The following is a 13,541-nucleotide window of genomic DNA, read 5'->3' as shown; positions in this document are numbered from 1 at the left end:
CTTGGAGCTTGAAACAATGCTGTCGGCGCAGGAATGAACGCGTACTGTGTACATTTCGCCGTTAGTTTATGTAAGCATTGACCGGTTTATGTGTATTAGTCTGTGGCCGGAATCTGTCTGCTCACTTTAAGCCATGCCAGATTTCGGCTTTGATATGATTTATGGACTCAAAGTTGATCGTCTATGGCAACCTTGCTATGTAGAACTGGTGCATAGATATTAAATGAGAGTGTATCGCTTGGATGCCAAGAAATGAACAGCTAACGCCTGCTTTGTCTTCTTCAGCACTATAAACGGAAGGAATATAGAGGCGCAGCCGCAGTTGATCATCCATGGCGGTAGGTATAAGTTGTATACGAAGGAGACAGAAAAGCTAGACTCAAAGTGCTGCCTAGCTGAGGGAGAGGAGTTGCCGCATTCACCTTGCCTGCCTTGTAATCAGAGGATGCTGGCACGTCAAAGAGCTGTTACTGTTCAAGAGAGCTCTCATATGTTGCATGCATTCTGCTATTCTTCCCTTCTTGGGGTCTTTCTTGAGTCCCTTCTTGGGTGCTTGCTTAAGTTGTCTCGCAAACACCACCGGCATGCGAAGAAAAGGAGTACCATGTTTTGCACAGAACGAAAGTTGTGATGTAATATTTGCCGGCATACCGCAGTACAGTTGAGAGAACAAACCTTACGTCATTTGCGAACATATTTTGGTAGCTAAAATGTCAGTCACATTTGCCAATAACGGAAGACTAGCTGAGCCTAACTGGAAAAGGGGGGACGGAAGCGGCTGAACTAGTTGCTGTCAATTTTTCTTGCTTAGAGCTCAGCGAATTTGTTGTGGAGTTCCTTGTTGTATTCAGGTCACCACTGTTGCTCGTTGGTTATGGCGCTCGGCTGCCGACCCGAGAGCCGCGAGTTCTATTCCGGCCGCGGCGGACGAATTTCGATGGAGGCGAAATTCTAGAGGTCCGTGTACTGTGCGATGTCCATGCACGTTAAAGAACCCCAGGCTGTCGAAATTTCCGGAGCCCTTCACTACGGCGTCGCTCATAGCCTGAGTCGCTTTGGGACGTCAAACAACTATAAACCGTAAACCAAAACCTTGTTGTATGCTTCAAAATTTATGTCAGAAACGCTTTTCAATACCTTTATATCCATTTATCGCCTAGAAGTTCCTCTGAATCGCAAATTACTTTATATTGTTTAATTCAAGCTGGAAACGCACAGAATGGTTTTTGTTTGCCGTTTTTTCTTCTTTACGTTCACCTCCAAATCAGTTTATCGGCCTCTTATCATTCCTTCGCTTTAAAGTTGGAGTAGGACAGCGAGAAATCGTACTTCCGATTACGCGCAGAGCAACAGAGTTAGTTACACTTTCTGCTGATGTAGTTATTTCAGCAGGGCTTTAACATAGCCGTTATAGAGGTTCGCTGCATTGAGTAGCCTTCAAAGAGATGCCCAGTTGACTGATGAAATGTCACATGCGCGGTTGCATGTGAATCCTTTAATGTTCGGATATTGGTTTCCTCGCCACCTGAAATATAATCTGTGATTCCAGAATAAGAGCCGTTGAACAATTTGGCACTAGAAACCAAGTGCACTTTCACAAAAAAAAATTGCGCCCACCTAAATTTATTTTCTCCACACATCTAAAGAAGCGTACAAACGGGCCAGAAAAGCCGCCGCTTTCAGCTCAATAAAGGCCGAGTTTGGGCGAGTTGGTTTACCATGCTGAACGTAAAAGCGCAAAAAACAAGGACGCAGAATAAGACACACAACATGAGCGCTCGTGTTGTGTGTCTTATTCTACGTCCTTGTTTTTTGCGCTTTTACGTTCAGCATGCTTTCAGCTCGCGCTTTTCATTGCTGATAATGTGCTTACGTTTAAGGAATATTAGTTGCTAAGATAACACGTCGAACTTCGCTTAAGTATGTAAAAACTGGTAGTTAGTTTAGGCATACTGGACGAAAACAACTCTACCTTTTGTCGGCTAAAATGCTACAGGATGCTAGTCGTGGTTCAACGCAATTTCGTTTTTTTTACAGTTGTTCATTCACCCGAGCTTGCACATACCCTGGAATTCTGGACAACCCTTATTTTTTGAACGGGAAGTTGTATATGAACGCATTATTTTTCGCATATCGTAAGATTGAAGACTCCACCATAACAATCAATATATTTGCACTTCCTTTCTCGGGAATCTTGTAGGTTTCTGCCCTTTGTTTCCGAAAACGCACCCAATTGCTTTTCCAAGCCAGTTCTAACTACTCTGTCCGCACAGAACAAATTTTATAAGCAACACTTAGCGATGCATCGGGAGCTTAGACCATTTCCTTCAACATTTTCATAACAGAATCTTACAATATTCCACAGTTGCCTCATAATTAAAAATTACGAGACACTTTGGCAACTAAAGTGTTCAGAGGCAAAAGACGACCATTCTGTAACATTTTTCACAATTCCGTGACGACTTCCGCTAGATGTGAAGTCACACCGTTCCCGTGGCTATATCGATACCCAAATTGTGCATCTTTCACAGATCTTAAATATTTATTATGCTTTTTTCCATCTACTTTAACAAAAATTCGACGTTTTTCCGACCATTCTGTGATTATTATCGCTATGCCGTGACGACTTCCGGTGGAAGAACGTCACATCGTTTTCGTGGCTATATCGACGTCCTCGCTATTTCGACGCAATTCTGGCATTTTTGCCTATAATTAATTAACTAATTGCTCTACAGTCATCAAACTTGTTTTCTAGGTTTATTTTTTCCTCCCCTATCTGAAACAACCATTCTTTTTCTACTATCATTTTTAGTTCCCGAGTTAAACGCGTGACACGCTCTGCGAACTGACGACAGTATGAGGCCAACTCCAAGGGCCAACTCCAAAGCGTCAACTCGAAGGGCACTTCCAGGGGGAAGGGCCCTTCGCGGAGCGTCGCGAAGAAAGATTCGGGGAACCTGGAATCGGTTCAAGGCATGAAGAAAAGTCACCGAGAGCCTCGTGATCCTCCACTTGTAAACCTGACCCCTCTTCCGACGCGTACACGAGCGCCCGTGCGCTGGCGCCGATATCTAGCACGGACAGATGTCGGCGCCTCACCAAGGCTCGCTGGCGTCTCCTACAGTGCGCATGCGCAGACCGTTTTTGGAGTACGCCAAGAGCGCCGACGCGGAGCGCGTACGCCCAGGAGGGGCCCTTGGAGTTGGCGCTTTAAAAAGCGACGTCCGTGACAGCTGGGCTCGAGCGACCAATGACGCTTGGAAGCTAAACATTAAAGAAACGGTATCTGAGTATCTGCTGACGTTATTCACTGATTTACTTACCTAATGCTCGCTGGTAGGCTACGATAAACCAGCTCGATGTTGGCATAGCTGCATGCCAGTATCAGCATAGTTCATCACCTTTACAAAGCCAGTACCCTCCCCTTTTCAATAATGGCTGCCAGGTCGTTCGATTTGTGCTGGGGTACAAAACAACAGTGCGAGCACACTTTGGAGTATATGAGGTTTATTTACAAAATATATACAGAAATGCGCTCAAAAACTGTGCTGCTTAAGTAATAGAAAAATAAAGTTGGTTATGAATAAATTTGCCGAGCTGACAAGGACAGCAGAGCGCCTCCGACGATTGCGACGGAATACTTTATTATGGAAGCACCGCTTTGGCTTTCTGACAACGAGCTTAGGTCAATGATGGCATCGGCTACCTTTTCCAGACGTTCAATGACTACAGCAGGCTGGTTTCCCTTGCAGGACTCAGCCGCCTTCACAAGGCAAGTCTTCAAGTTCTGGGCACCCCTGATGAAAGAAACAAAGTTGTATATTATGAAACGCGTACGAGACAGAACACTCACCAATAATATTCTCGGATACATTCATGTTCCTATATTTTTGCTTCTTTTTCAATGCAAAAAGAGTGCTTGAAAGTTAATTTTTACTCGCTAAACAATGTAGTGGTATGGCCTTGACAGCAAGTTTATAGAAGTGGATGACGTCAGTAAATTTTAAGCGTTTATTTGATTTGGTAGGTAAAATGCATTTCTTGCTGTACGGTTTTTCCGAATTCTAACTACCTGTGTTTTAAACATTTCATATCAATCTGTTTCCTTCCATATATATTCTTTTTATTAGTTATTGTTCGCCAATTGTCTATATGAGCGGTGATGTCGACCAAACGTTCCAGCTACTGATAGAATGGCGAAAGCAGATAATAAATTCAATAAACTAATGCATAGTGGTCAACATTTGGTCTTGCTCGAAGAAAACGAACAAACAAAAAATGTGGACAAGTAAGCTCTCAGGTAATATATGCTTCCCACCTGATACCTCGTTGGTGCACTTTACAAAGATTTGAGTTTAGGTATGGTCACTTTGTGGACAGAATCACATATTTATCACATAATTGCTGAAGTAAAGAGAGTCAATGTTCGAAAACAAAATGCGTTTTAAATCTTTTGTGCTACCTTCGCCACCCTTTATTGAACTGCAGGGTGCCACCACAGCCCGTCACAGGCGTTCCCATTGGATGAGTAGTTTTCTATACTTGAATAAATAAGGCACTACATAACACACAAGACGAGACGGGACGACAATACAGGCACAAACTTCAAACTGTAAGTTAAATGTTGGCGCATGCATCGTCATCCTGCCTTGTCTCGTGTGATTTATAGCGCCGTATTTCTTGAACTCTAACATGCATATTCAACTTGCCCAGCAACAAACGTTACTGGAGCAGTTTGCATTAGTTTGAATACAGCGTTTGCTAGTTGTGCACAGCACCTCTTTGAAAAAATAGCGTGAGGTTTGATCAACTCTTGTATAGTCTACATGGCATTCAAACGCATTGGCTTATGTGATTTGTAAGTTACTCTCTTTAGCGTTTTCAGGGTGATAATCTGCTTTGAATTAAACCAAAAGTTTTGTTTTAGCTAACTTGCGGCAAGTTCGTATATTTATTCACGTTATTGGTACCTTTCGTGCGCCCAAGCCAGCGTCTCGAAGCTTTCGTCTTCAATGTATGGAATAACGTTGCATCTCAGCATTTCATCAAGGTCCAAGCACTGACGTAAAAGCACGATGGCTGGTGGAGAACAAAAAATGAAAAAAATTAGATTTCCGTAAGCCACAACAAGACATCTTGCTTTGAATGTTTCTGGAAAGTGATATTTCTTTTACGAGAACCCTGAGCTAAGCTATTGGTTTTGTCAGTAGCTGTGTTTGGAAGACGGGTTAAATATACAATGAAAAACTTATTTCTTGTAAAAAAAAGCACTTCTGACCTTAATATGAATAATGTACAGAGTGTGGTTGTGCTTTCAAGCTAAAAAACGAACGAAAACACATTGAACCCATTGAAACCTATATATCGTTTAGTAGATAGGAACTTCGACACGTCAAGAAGTTTCACAGCATCTAGACTCCGTTTTGAGCTGCGGACGTTTTACAGCCGCTCCCAAGTTCGTTAGCACACCAGTATAATATTCTCTTGCTGTCAAACATTGGATAAATAGCAATTGAAAAACTGACACCTGAACGCTGCCAATAAAAATTTCAATTTTTAATTCACTTAAAGCTTAATAAGAAGGCTTGTACTAAGTTCCACGATTTTTAAGTGAAGTGTTACGTGACAACAATAATCTCCGGTGATTATTTTCTTTTTCAGTAATGCTGGCTGTCATGCTACTCTAAAACTCATAGGCCTTAACTGCAGTCTGAACAACACCCGGAGCATAGTAATCTTTCATACGCACAAAACATCACATTTGCTTAACACATTCGCGTTTTGACATGCCAGTCATACTCATTTGTACAGGCAGTTAACGCAGTTAACAACAGTTAACCCAACCATGCGTCAGTTTTACCTGAAATGTACTATTTTCCAATGCGGAAGTGAGCACCAAAAGTCACTTACACTCACAAGCCTTCGTAGCTCTGGTTGCATCTTGAAGCGCTGAGTAGCCCGCCTCCATTCGCGTAAACTTCCTCTTCTCGTCATCCGAACAGCTCCCGTACAATGCCTTGCAAGTGGCGTTCACAGGAAAATCCTCTGGACCGCTGTGACTGACAGAAGGGCGCAAGAAGGGACAACGAATTGAACACAGACTTCTTGGCGATTCTCGAGTAAACGTTATGAGAATGGCGGTCAATATAATTGTTGGATGACCGTTAAAACAAAAAAAAAAACAGGATGCTCAAGGTTTTTAGCACTTTTCTCCAATACAAGCATTCACTTCATTTGTGATGCTTCATTGAGATTCAAGAGATAATTGGTTTGGTTTATGGGGGCTCAACGTCCCAAAGTGGCTCAGGCTATGAGGGACGACAAGCAGGAAGGCAGGCGTTCACTTTCAAAGAGCCAACTATTTGGCAAATCTTTAGGTTAGGTTAGGTTATTCGTATGTAACGTCCCAAAGCTAGTCAGTCTATGATGGACGCCGTAGTGAAGAACTCCGGAAATTTCGATCACCTGGGGTTCTTTAACGTGCAATGACATCGCACAACACACGGGCCTCTGGCATATCACCCCCACCATCATTCTTCCTGGGAGGCTGCTTTACGGACCGCTCAGCCCGCCGGCCAGAAATGGCTGGTAGATCGGGACTTATGTGAGGTACAAGCACGTGGACTCCTGGACCAGTAAGAGACAACCCTGGAAGATTTTTTATTTCCTTTTTTCTAATAAAAGTTGTTTCCATCCATCTATTTATAAAAATGCAACCGCCGCCACGGGATCGAACCCGCGTCATTCGGGTCAGCAGCCGAGTGCCATAACCACTGAGGCACCGCGGGAGCAGTATTAATCATGACGCGCTTTCAGCTTCGCTACCTTTCTAGGAAAACTAAGATCAACCTCGCTGTGGCCCAGGAAATTTTGGCGACCCGCCAAAATTCAGACGCTTTTGAGAAGCGTGCATGCAGAGGAACCTCTCCAATGCACTTAACTCATCGAAATAGCAGAAATTTTTTGGACCACTGCGCCGAGGGTAACCGCATTTTAGAAATTATAAAAACCGATATGTGTATAACTTACCGCCCGGGATCGAACCCGACCGCGGCAGCTGCGTTTTTATGAGGGAAAAACGCCAAGGCGCCCGTGTGCTGTGCGATGTTAGCGCGTGTTAAAGATCCTAGGTGGTCGAAATTAATCCGCAGCCCTCCACTACGGCACCTCTCTCTTCCTTTCTTCTTTCACTCCTTCCTTTATCCCTTCCTTTACGGCCCGGTTCAGGTGTCCAACAATATATGAGACAGATACTGCGCCATTTCTTTTCCACAAAAACCAATTATTATTATTATATTACTTATCGTGGGCTACACGCCTCTTAGTAACTAAAGAGGCCAGCGGTGAAAACTAAAAAGTTAACTATTCAATATTAGTTGATCACTATGGATTTTTATGGCGCAACAGGATCTATGGCTAATGAGCGCCATGGCACAAGGTATTTTAGACTTCTCATGGAGGGGTCCAAGACCCTTTTCCCAAGCATTTCATCCTAAATAAGCCTAGCACCTGACAATGGGAAAGTTTGTACCCTTTGTATCACCGGTGGGTACCCGGCGGCACTGGGGATCAAACCTCGCACCTCCCGCATGCGAGGCGGATGCTCAACCACTCAGCCACCGCTGCGGTTATTCAATATTAGTTAAGAAGCCTGCTAGTTATAGCCCATCTTAGCAGTTTCCTGATGTACCACACCGCTGACAATGTTCAGCTGAAGAAAGTGCTCTTCAAGCTGGAGAAGCCTATCTTTAAAAATTGTGTAAAATCTTAGGTGAAACGCCCTCTATTTAGAGAATGATGCTCTCTTAACACAAAGAAATGAATTCGCGGTGCGTGCTCGGCCCCGTAGCCACAGCAGGGCTGTGGCTACGGATGCATGCGTGGCACTGCCGATGAAGGGCGTTAGGCAAGTAATCGAGCCTGCAGCGACAGACTGGTAACCGTTGTTCGGCACAACTGACCGAAGTCTGGCGAACTATTTCCACGAAATTCCGCGAACTCCTTGGCATATGTGATTTGACGCCTAAGGCAAAACTGTGCTGTTACTTGAAAGCTAAATTTGATGCTTTCCAAGCATTTCCAGCCATCTCCATTGTTAAGCGAGGGGTCTGCGCAAATTGCAAAGCGTCTAGAGGTACAAGCCTACATATGTGGCCATTTCGCTGCGTTTATTAGAAGCAAAGATCCAATCTGATTGTATTTTGTTTAGATAAACTCGCGAAAAGTGTTTAACAGCTTTACTGAATTTTTTTAAACTTAGAACATTACTTGCCTTTAAACCGTTTTGCTGGTATAGTTACGCCTCTGCGTTAATTACACCCCTTGATTCATTACACCGCTTGATGGCCTTTCCGGCAAAGTCATCTCTTTTCACCAAAGGAGGAGCGCCGAAACCACACGATGCAGCCAGAAGGTGAAACAGTCGTGCTTTAGCACCCGTTGCTGTACATACGATGACTGAGGCGACAGGTCTAAAAGTAAAGTCGAATACATTAAACATTGTTTGACCTTAGAAATTGTTTCATTTCACTTCCTTCATAAAAAAGTACCTACAGTTTCTCTCGTCATCAGCAGAAGGTTTTATTTAACGCCTTGGCCGCCATGAGGCACTCGGTATGGCTGCAGTTCTTTCACAGTGTTAAGATTCGAGCACAAAATATAAAAATCGATCCAAAAATTAATCTCATACACACCTTTTTCATATTTAAAACAAGCTTTCAAACAATGTTAGCTACTTCAGTTTTCCTCTTTTGCTTTCATTTTGCTATGTACGATGGCGCTTATATAACAGGTTTTCGACGTCCGCTGCTTCGCGCTGAAAGGCTTCTGACAGGCACGTTCGCCTCCGAGGTGTTTAGCTGCAAAGGCGCAGCGCTCGTGCGTTGCACCTGTGCACCATGCGCTTTTTAACACAAGCGCCTGATTTGCAAAGGCCTTTGTGGTGCGCGCGTGAGGGGTACCTTTCCACCATCAGCAAGGTTTAGTGACAATAAGTGTAGGTTCGAGACCCAGTGCCACAAGACAATGACCTCATGTCGTTTTAGCGCTGCATATTAGCGCCGCATTTGCATTCTCAGCAACTTCCGAGTACGAGAACCTTTCCTACTAGGCATTTCCCAAGCGAGCTGTAAAAAATGTGGCGTCGGAAGAGCAGGCCAGAATACGTTTATGAACAGGAATTTACGCGTACGAAACAGAACTCAATGGCTTTGATCACATACATTTGACAGAGGCTTGCAAGGTACTCGTTCCTGTCTTCGGGAACGTTGTCTGCAAAAGGCATTCTTCCGTACCATACGCCAACAGCCCAGTAGCACGCCGAGACACCCTGAACGTCGCATTGGGATTTCAGACCATACCCTTCAAAGAAAAATGAAGAAAACGGAGCATTGCATTGTAAAGCAAGATGTAACCTAACAGACATGCTTTTGTTCAGTGCTACAATGGGGAATACTCAAGCGGTCAATGTCTTTCAACAGCTCTAAAACGTTCGATGGGAATCAGCTGTTGTGATCACGCGACAAAAATCTGCTACCCACCCACCAGCTATAGATTAAAAAAGATAAAATAGAGCAATTGTGGCAAATATCCCGTGCGATAAGCAGAGATCAGTTGTTTTTGAGAACTGACAAATTATAAAAATTTTACAATTCCTTTCTGACGATCACGAACATCAATAGCAGCAGCAGCCCTAATCATCTGAGATGACGTTGAAGAGACTGAGAATATGCCCGTGCCCCTCAAACTTTTCATCTCTTGTGAAAGCACTGTTCATTCGTTCACCTCGGATGGATCGTATGAAATTCTACTGCATGCGCGTCGCTCAGAACGGTATTATACATTCGACATTTGCTGCCCTCTCCACCGATCGTTGCCTCTCAACGCATCTCTCTAGGACGCATGTCTAGAATAAGGTGCTTGTTTAAGATTGCTGATGGAGTGAAAATGCCCTGAATTAAGATCATTCTTGTTCAAATGTTTAGGGGACTCCCCCAAAATGGGTTAACTTTGTAATAAGGGAGTAATTACTCATTGTCACCCACTCAAGCGCAGACATACGGCTGCAAAGGAAAGCTATACAGTTTCTACAGAAACTTCGTAGTTAATGAAAAATTCGTCCTGGTCCGCGATTCGAGACGGTGACCACCGCTTCACGTCAGCAGTCGCTCTACCACCTCAACTAACAGGCGTGGCTAGAGTATGGTAGGGCGGGACCGAGTTAGTCACTAAGTCGAAGAGGAAACAGTGTTGGTGAACATTGTTCACTGCTACGGCTGAAGTGAAAAACTGCTGAGGTGAAGCGGTGGTCACGGGCTCGAACCGCGGACCAGGACGAATTTTTCCTTAACTACGAAGTTTATGTGGAAGCTGTATTGTCTGCGCTTGCGTGGATGCGAATGAGTGTTTATTCTCTTATTAAAGACCAATCTCTTCCTCACTGTGGCACTAAGCAGAAGCTACAACTAGCCCGGAAATTCACCTGGGACTACACTCTTTCAATTGTCCGCACGTCAGAATACTCTGTTTTCCGCAGGGACCTCCGTTATCGTACGGCGTATTATCACAATAGGTCCACTCGCTGGTGCGGAAGAGAGCATACATTTTCATCTCGGGGAAACAGCTGCGATAACTGCGCACAGCGGTGCTGCAACGCTTCGATAACGCCATTACTGACAGTGAATACTTCCTGGGATATAAGAAATTCAGCTGATGGCGTCCGTTGTAAATTTTAGTTCGGTACCAGAAAGCTGACGCAGAAAGGTACGTTGTTTGTCCTGCATTTGAAAAGTTAGCATGAACTCAATATTACAGCAAAACTTGTTGTTGGGCTAGTTGGTAGGCCATGATATCAGAGGAACCGGCGCAAAAAGAAATAACGCTTCTGTTCGTGTCGGCCTCCTTGTTTCTTGTCCGTTGTTCTTTTTGCGTTGGTTCTTCGGAGACCACAATTTTACTACAAAAGAATTACCAAGCATCACTCGTCACGTACAAGGGTGTAAAACAGATTAACTCAAGGCGCTAGTGATCGCAGGAGTAGAATGACAACTCGGGGCTCTGCGGTTCGCTAACACAATAATAACAAGAGTATCAGGTCGTTTCCACTATTCAGTCTACAGGCGCACAACCGGCAAACGTCTGAATCAGCAGAGTAGCTCTCCAACGCTTCGGAAGCGCCACGTTGGACAAAACTTACTTCCTGCCGGCCTTCACCTGCTGCAAACAGGGAAGAGCTTGGAAATGTCGCCATATGCGTGTTAGCGAACCACAGCAACGCCTGGTGCGATTGCGCCGCTCCGGCCCTGCCACTTGCGCTTGGCACTCTACTTCCTGAATATATCGTCGCTAAAATTTCGCCGACAAATTACCCCAATAAGTCATTCTTTTAGTCTGGGGTACGCTAGTTGTATGAAATTTTGTGAGAACTCACTGAAGCACGCTATTTTCTCTATCTGCCTTTGCTAAACACTCTTCCGTACAAATGAAGCAAAGGTAAAAAAAAAGGTTTGTCAAACGCGTGGGCAGAAGGAAGCGCATTCAAAGTGTGGGATCCCTTCTTTGTTTCTCTCACGAGTCCCCCCGTGTAAGCAGCAGCGGTTTTACCAGTCATCGATTCCACCTAGTAGATCTTGAAATTGAATATTACAACGCGGTCCATGGCATCTGACGCGCATTAAATTACCGGCTTGCTGTCACCACCCTGTTCAGGGTCGCACACTCTGAACAGGAATACTTGAGCACGTGCCGCGCTTCGCGAAGCTACAGTGCGTCCCGCCCATTGGAGCATCGAAGCGGACAAACAAAGCGAAGCACCACCTCCAGGCCCTTGGCTCCTGCGCCAATTTCCTTCGACGTGCGACCGACTCGTACACTCTAGAACTCCGCGGGGTGCGGCCACACGCTCGTGTATGCACTCTAAGTGCGCGAGCGTGTACATGCAAAACTACCTTACCTTGCACTATCGTGAACATCGTGAAGATCAGAGTACTCAGGCAAAGCAGTGTCCCAGCTGATGCCTCCATCTTGAGACAATATGGCCCCCCGTCACACTGTGGAACACACTTTCCACTGCTTCTCTCGGGAGTGTCGATAGCTGGAGCAATGGGTGAGGCCCCGTTTCATGAGACCATTTCGTTTTTTCACTGGTCCCTTATCAGCAAACAATACACGCAATACTCAGCTTGGGGACGGGGGCGCAATTGTCGTGTCGGCAACAACAAGAATAAAAACCAGTAGCAGGAAATGGCGGAGACTCCTGATTACAGGCATTCCCCAATATTGCTCATTGGCAGCTATGCCGCCCGGAAATTACTATTTAGTTTTCGCATTTACTTCAATATCCGGTTTCGCCGCCGCCCTTACGCCTGCTTCCTCTTTTCAGCTGACATTAATGCCTGCCAGAGTATCAGATAACATAAAATGCTGTATTTGCCACGTTGACGACTCAATACAATACCGCACGAATGCGTGCCGCGTGCGGTTTTCTCTAATCATGCAGAACCAAGGAGGTTTGTCAGTAAGGAAACCTAGCACAGATAGGCAGCAGGCTTCGCGCAATGAGTCCCGCGCTGTTCTTGCGAGATCGCAATCAGAAGAAGATATTTTATCTGAAGGTTATCGTCTTCCTTGTGGCTCAGAGGTTAAGGCACGCGGGTGCGCACGTCGGCCTTCGGCCACTTCATTTTGTTGCTTCGCATCACGAACGTTAACATCGAGGCTCTGCTGAGCCTCGCGTTTTGTTGTTGTTTTGTTGCCTTTGTGACATGGCACGGACCCACGACGGGGGATTGCCCCCCCCCCCCCCCCCTCGGCACCTAGTTCTCTTCTTTTTCGAACAGTTAAGACATAACCGTAAGTTGCACTTACAGTAATATTCGTGTTCTTGGAGCACTTGTTCCTGCACTTGTCCCCAGCAGGTTGCGAACTCCGCGTCAGCGTCACTGATCACTGATCACTGACTGCTGGTCAGATCACTGAATCAGATGCGCTAGGTTCTGCCTTCTCTGAGAGACCCATAGGCAGGTCACCGAGCCCTTATCTATCTCCTCGTAGGAGATGTCTAAGCGACAATTCCTCCAATCTTGCCAAGTTGTGAAGGAGAGGGAAAGCGCACGAGAAAATCAGGGTACGCATAATTTTCCTAAAGATGATGTGAAGAGGCGAAGAGCGGAACGGGCATCAAAAGGGAGGCTGGTAGGGGATGCACTAATGTTCGGGACTTGGTGCGTAAGGGTGTGTGCTTTCCTATGGGCAGCGTTCTCAGCATCTCCTTATGTCCAGTCTATCTCGATACATTTCTTTATTGGCTTATTCATGTATTCCTTATTTTTTCCCCTGATCAGCGTTTCCAACGTGAACATTGAACTGAATTGTCACATTCTATTGGCCACACTGGTTACAAGTGGTTACAGCCAATGACCTTTCACAAAAGTATGTCGAAAAGAGTCCAAGAAGGTGGACATATTGCAGAGTCAGGATGTGTGAGCGTCAGGGACCGACAGCAATTGCACAAATTTAATAATTTTTTTTTTGCTGTGCAATCT

General features: G+C 45.1%; 1 protein-coding gene across 2 annotated transcripts; it reads right to left on the bottom strand.

The window, feature by feature from the left end:
- Window positions 1-3,496: 3,496 nt before the first annotated feature.
- Window positions 3,497-12,131, bottom strand: LOC144106281 (uncharacterized). Of its 2 annotated transcripts, none has more exons than XM_077639046.1 (5): window positions 11,951-12,131; window positions 9,222-9,360; window positions 5,911-6,053; window positions 4,971-5,079; window positions 3,497-3,797 (listed from the first exon to the last, which is right to left on the bottom strand). In XM_077639046.1, the coding sequence occupies exons 1-5, from the start codon at window positions 12,018-12,020 to the stop codon at window positions 3,578-3,580; spliced, it is 681 nt and encodes a 226-aa protein (XP_077495172.1). In that variant the 5' UTR covers window positions 12,021-12,131; the 3' UTR covers window positions 3,497-3,577. The 2 variants fall into 2 exon arrangements, with proteins under 2 accessions (XP_077495172.1, XP_077495171.1); XM_077639045.1 differs by having other exon boundaries at window positions 5,911-6,059; window positions 11,951-12,119.
- Between the last annotated feature and the right edge of the window lie 1,410 nt (window positions 12,132-13,541).

Source organism: Amblyomma americanum, chromosome 10 (genome assembly GCF_052857255.1).
Source record: "Amblyomma americanum isolate KBUSLIRL-KWMA chromosome 10, ASM5285725v1, whole genome shotgun sequence".
NCBI lineage: Eukaryota > Metazoa > Arthropoda > Arachnida > Ixodida > Ixodidae > Amblyomma > Amblyomma americanum.
Note: the sequence above shows the minus strand (reverse complement) of the source record. Positions and strands in the feature narration are given on the sequence as shown.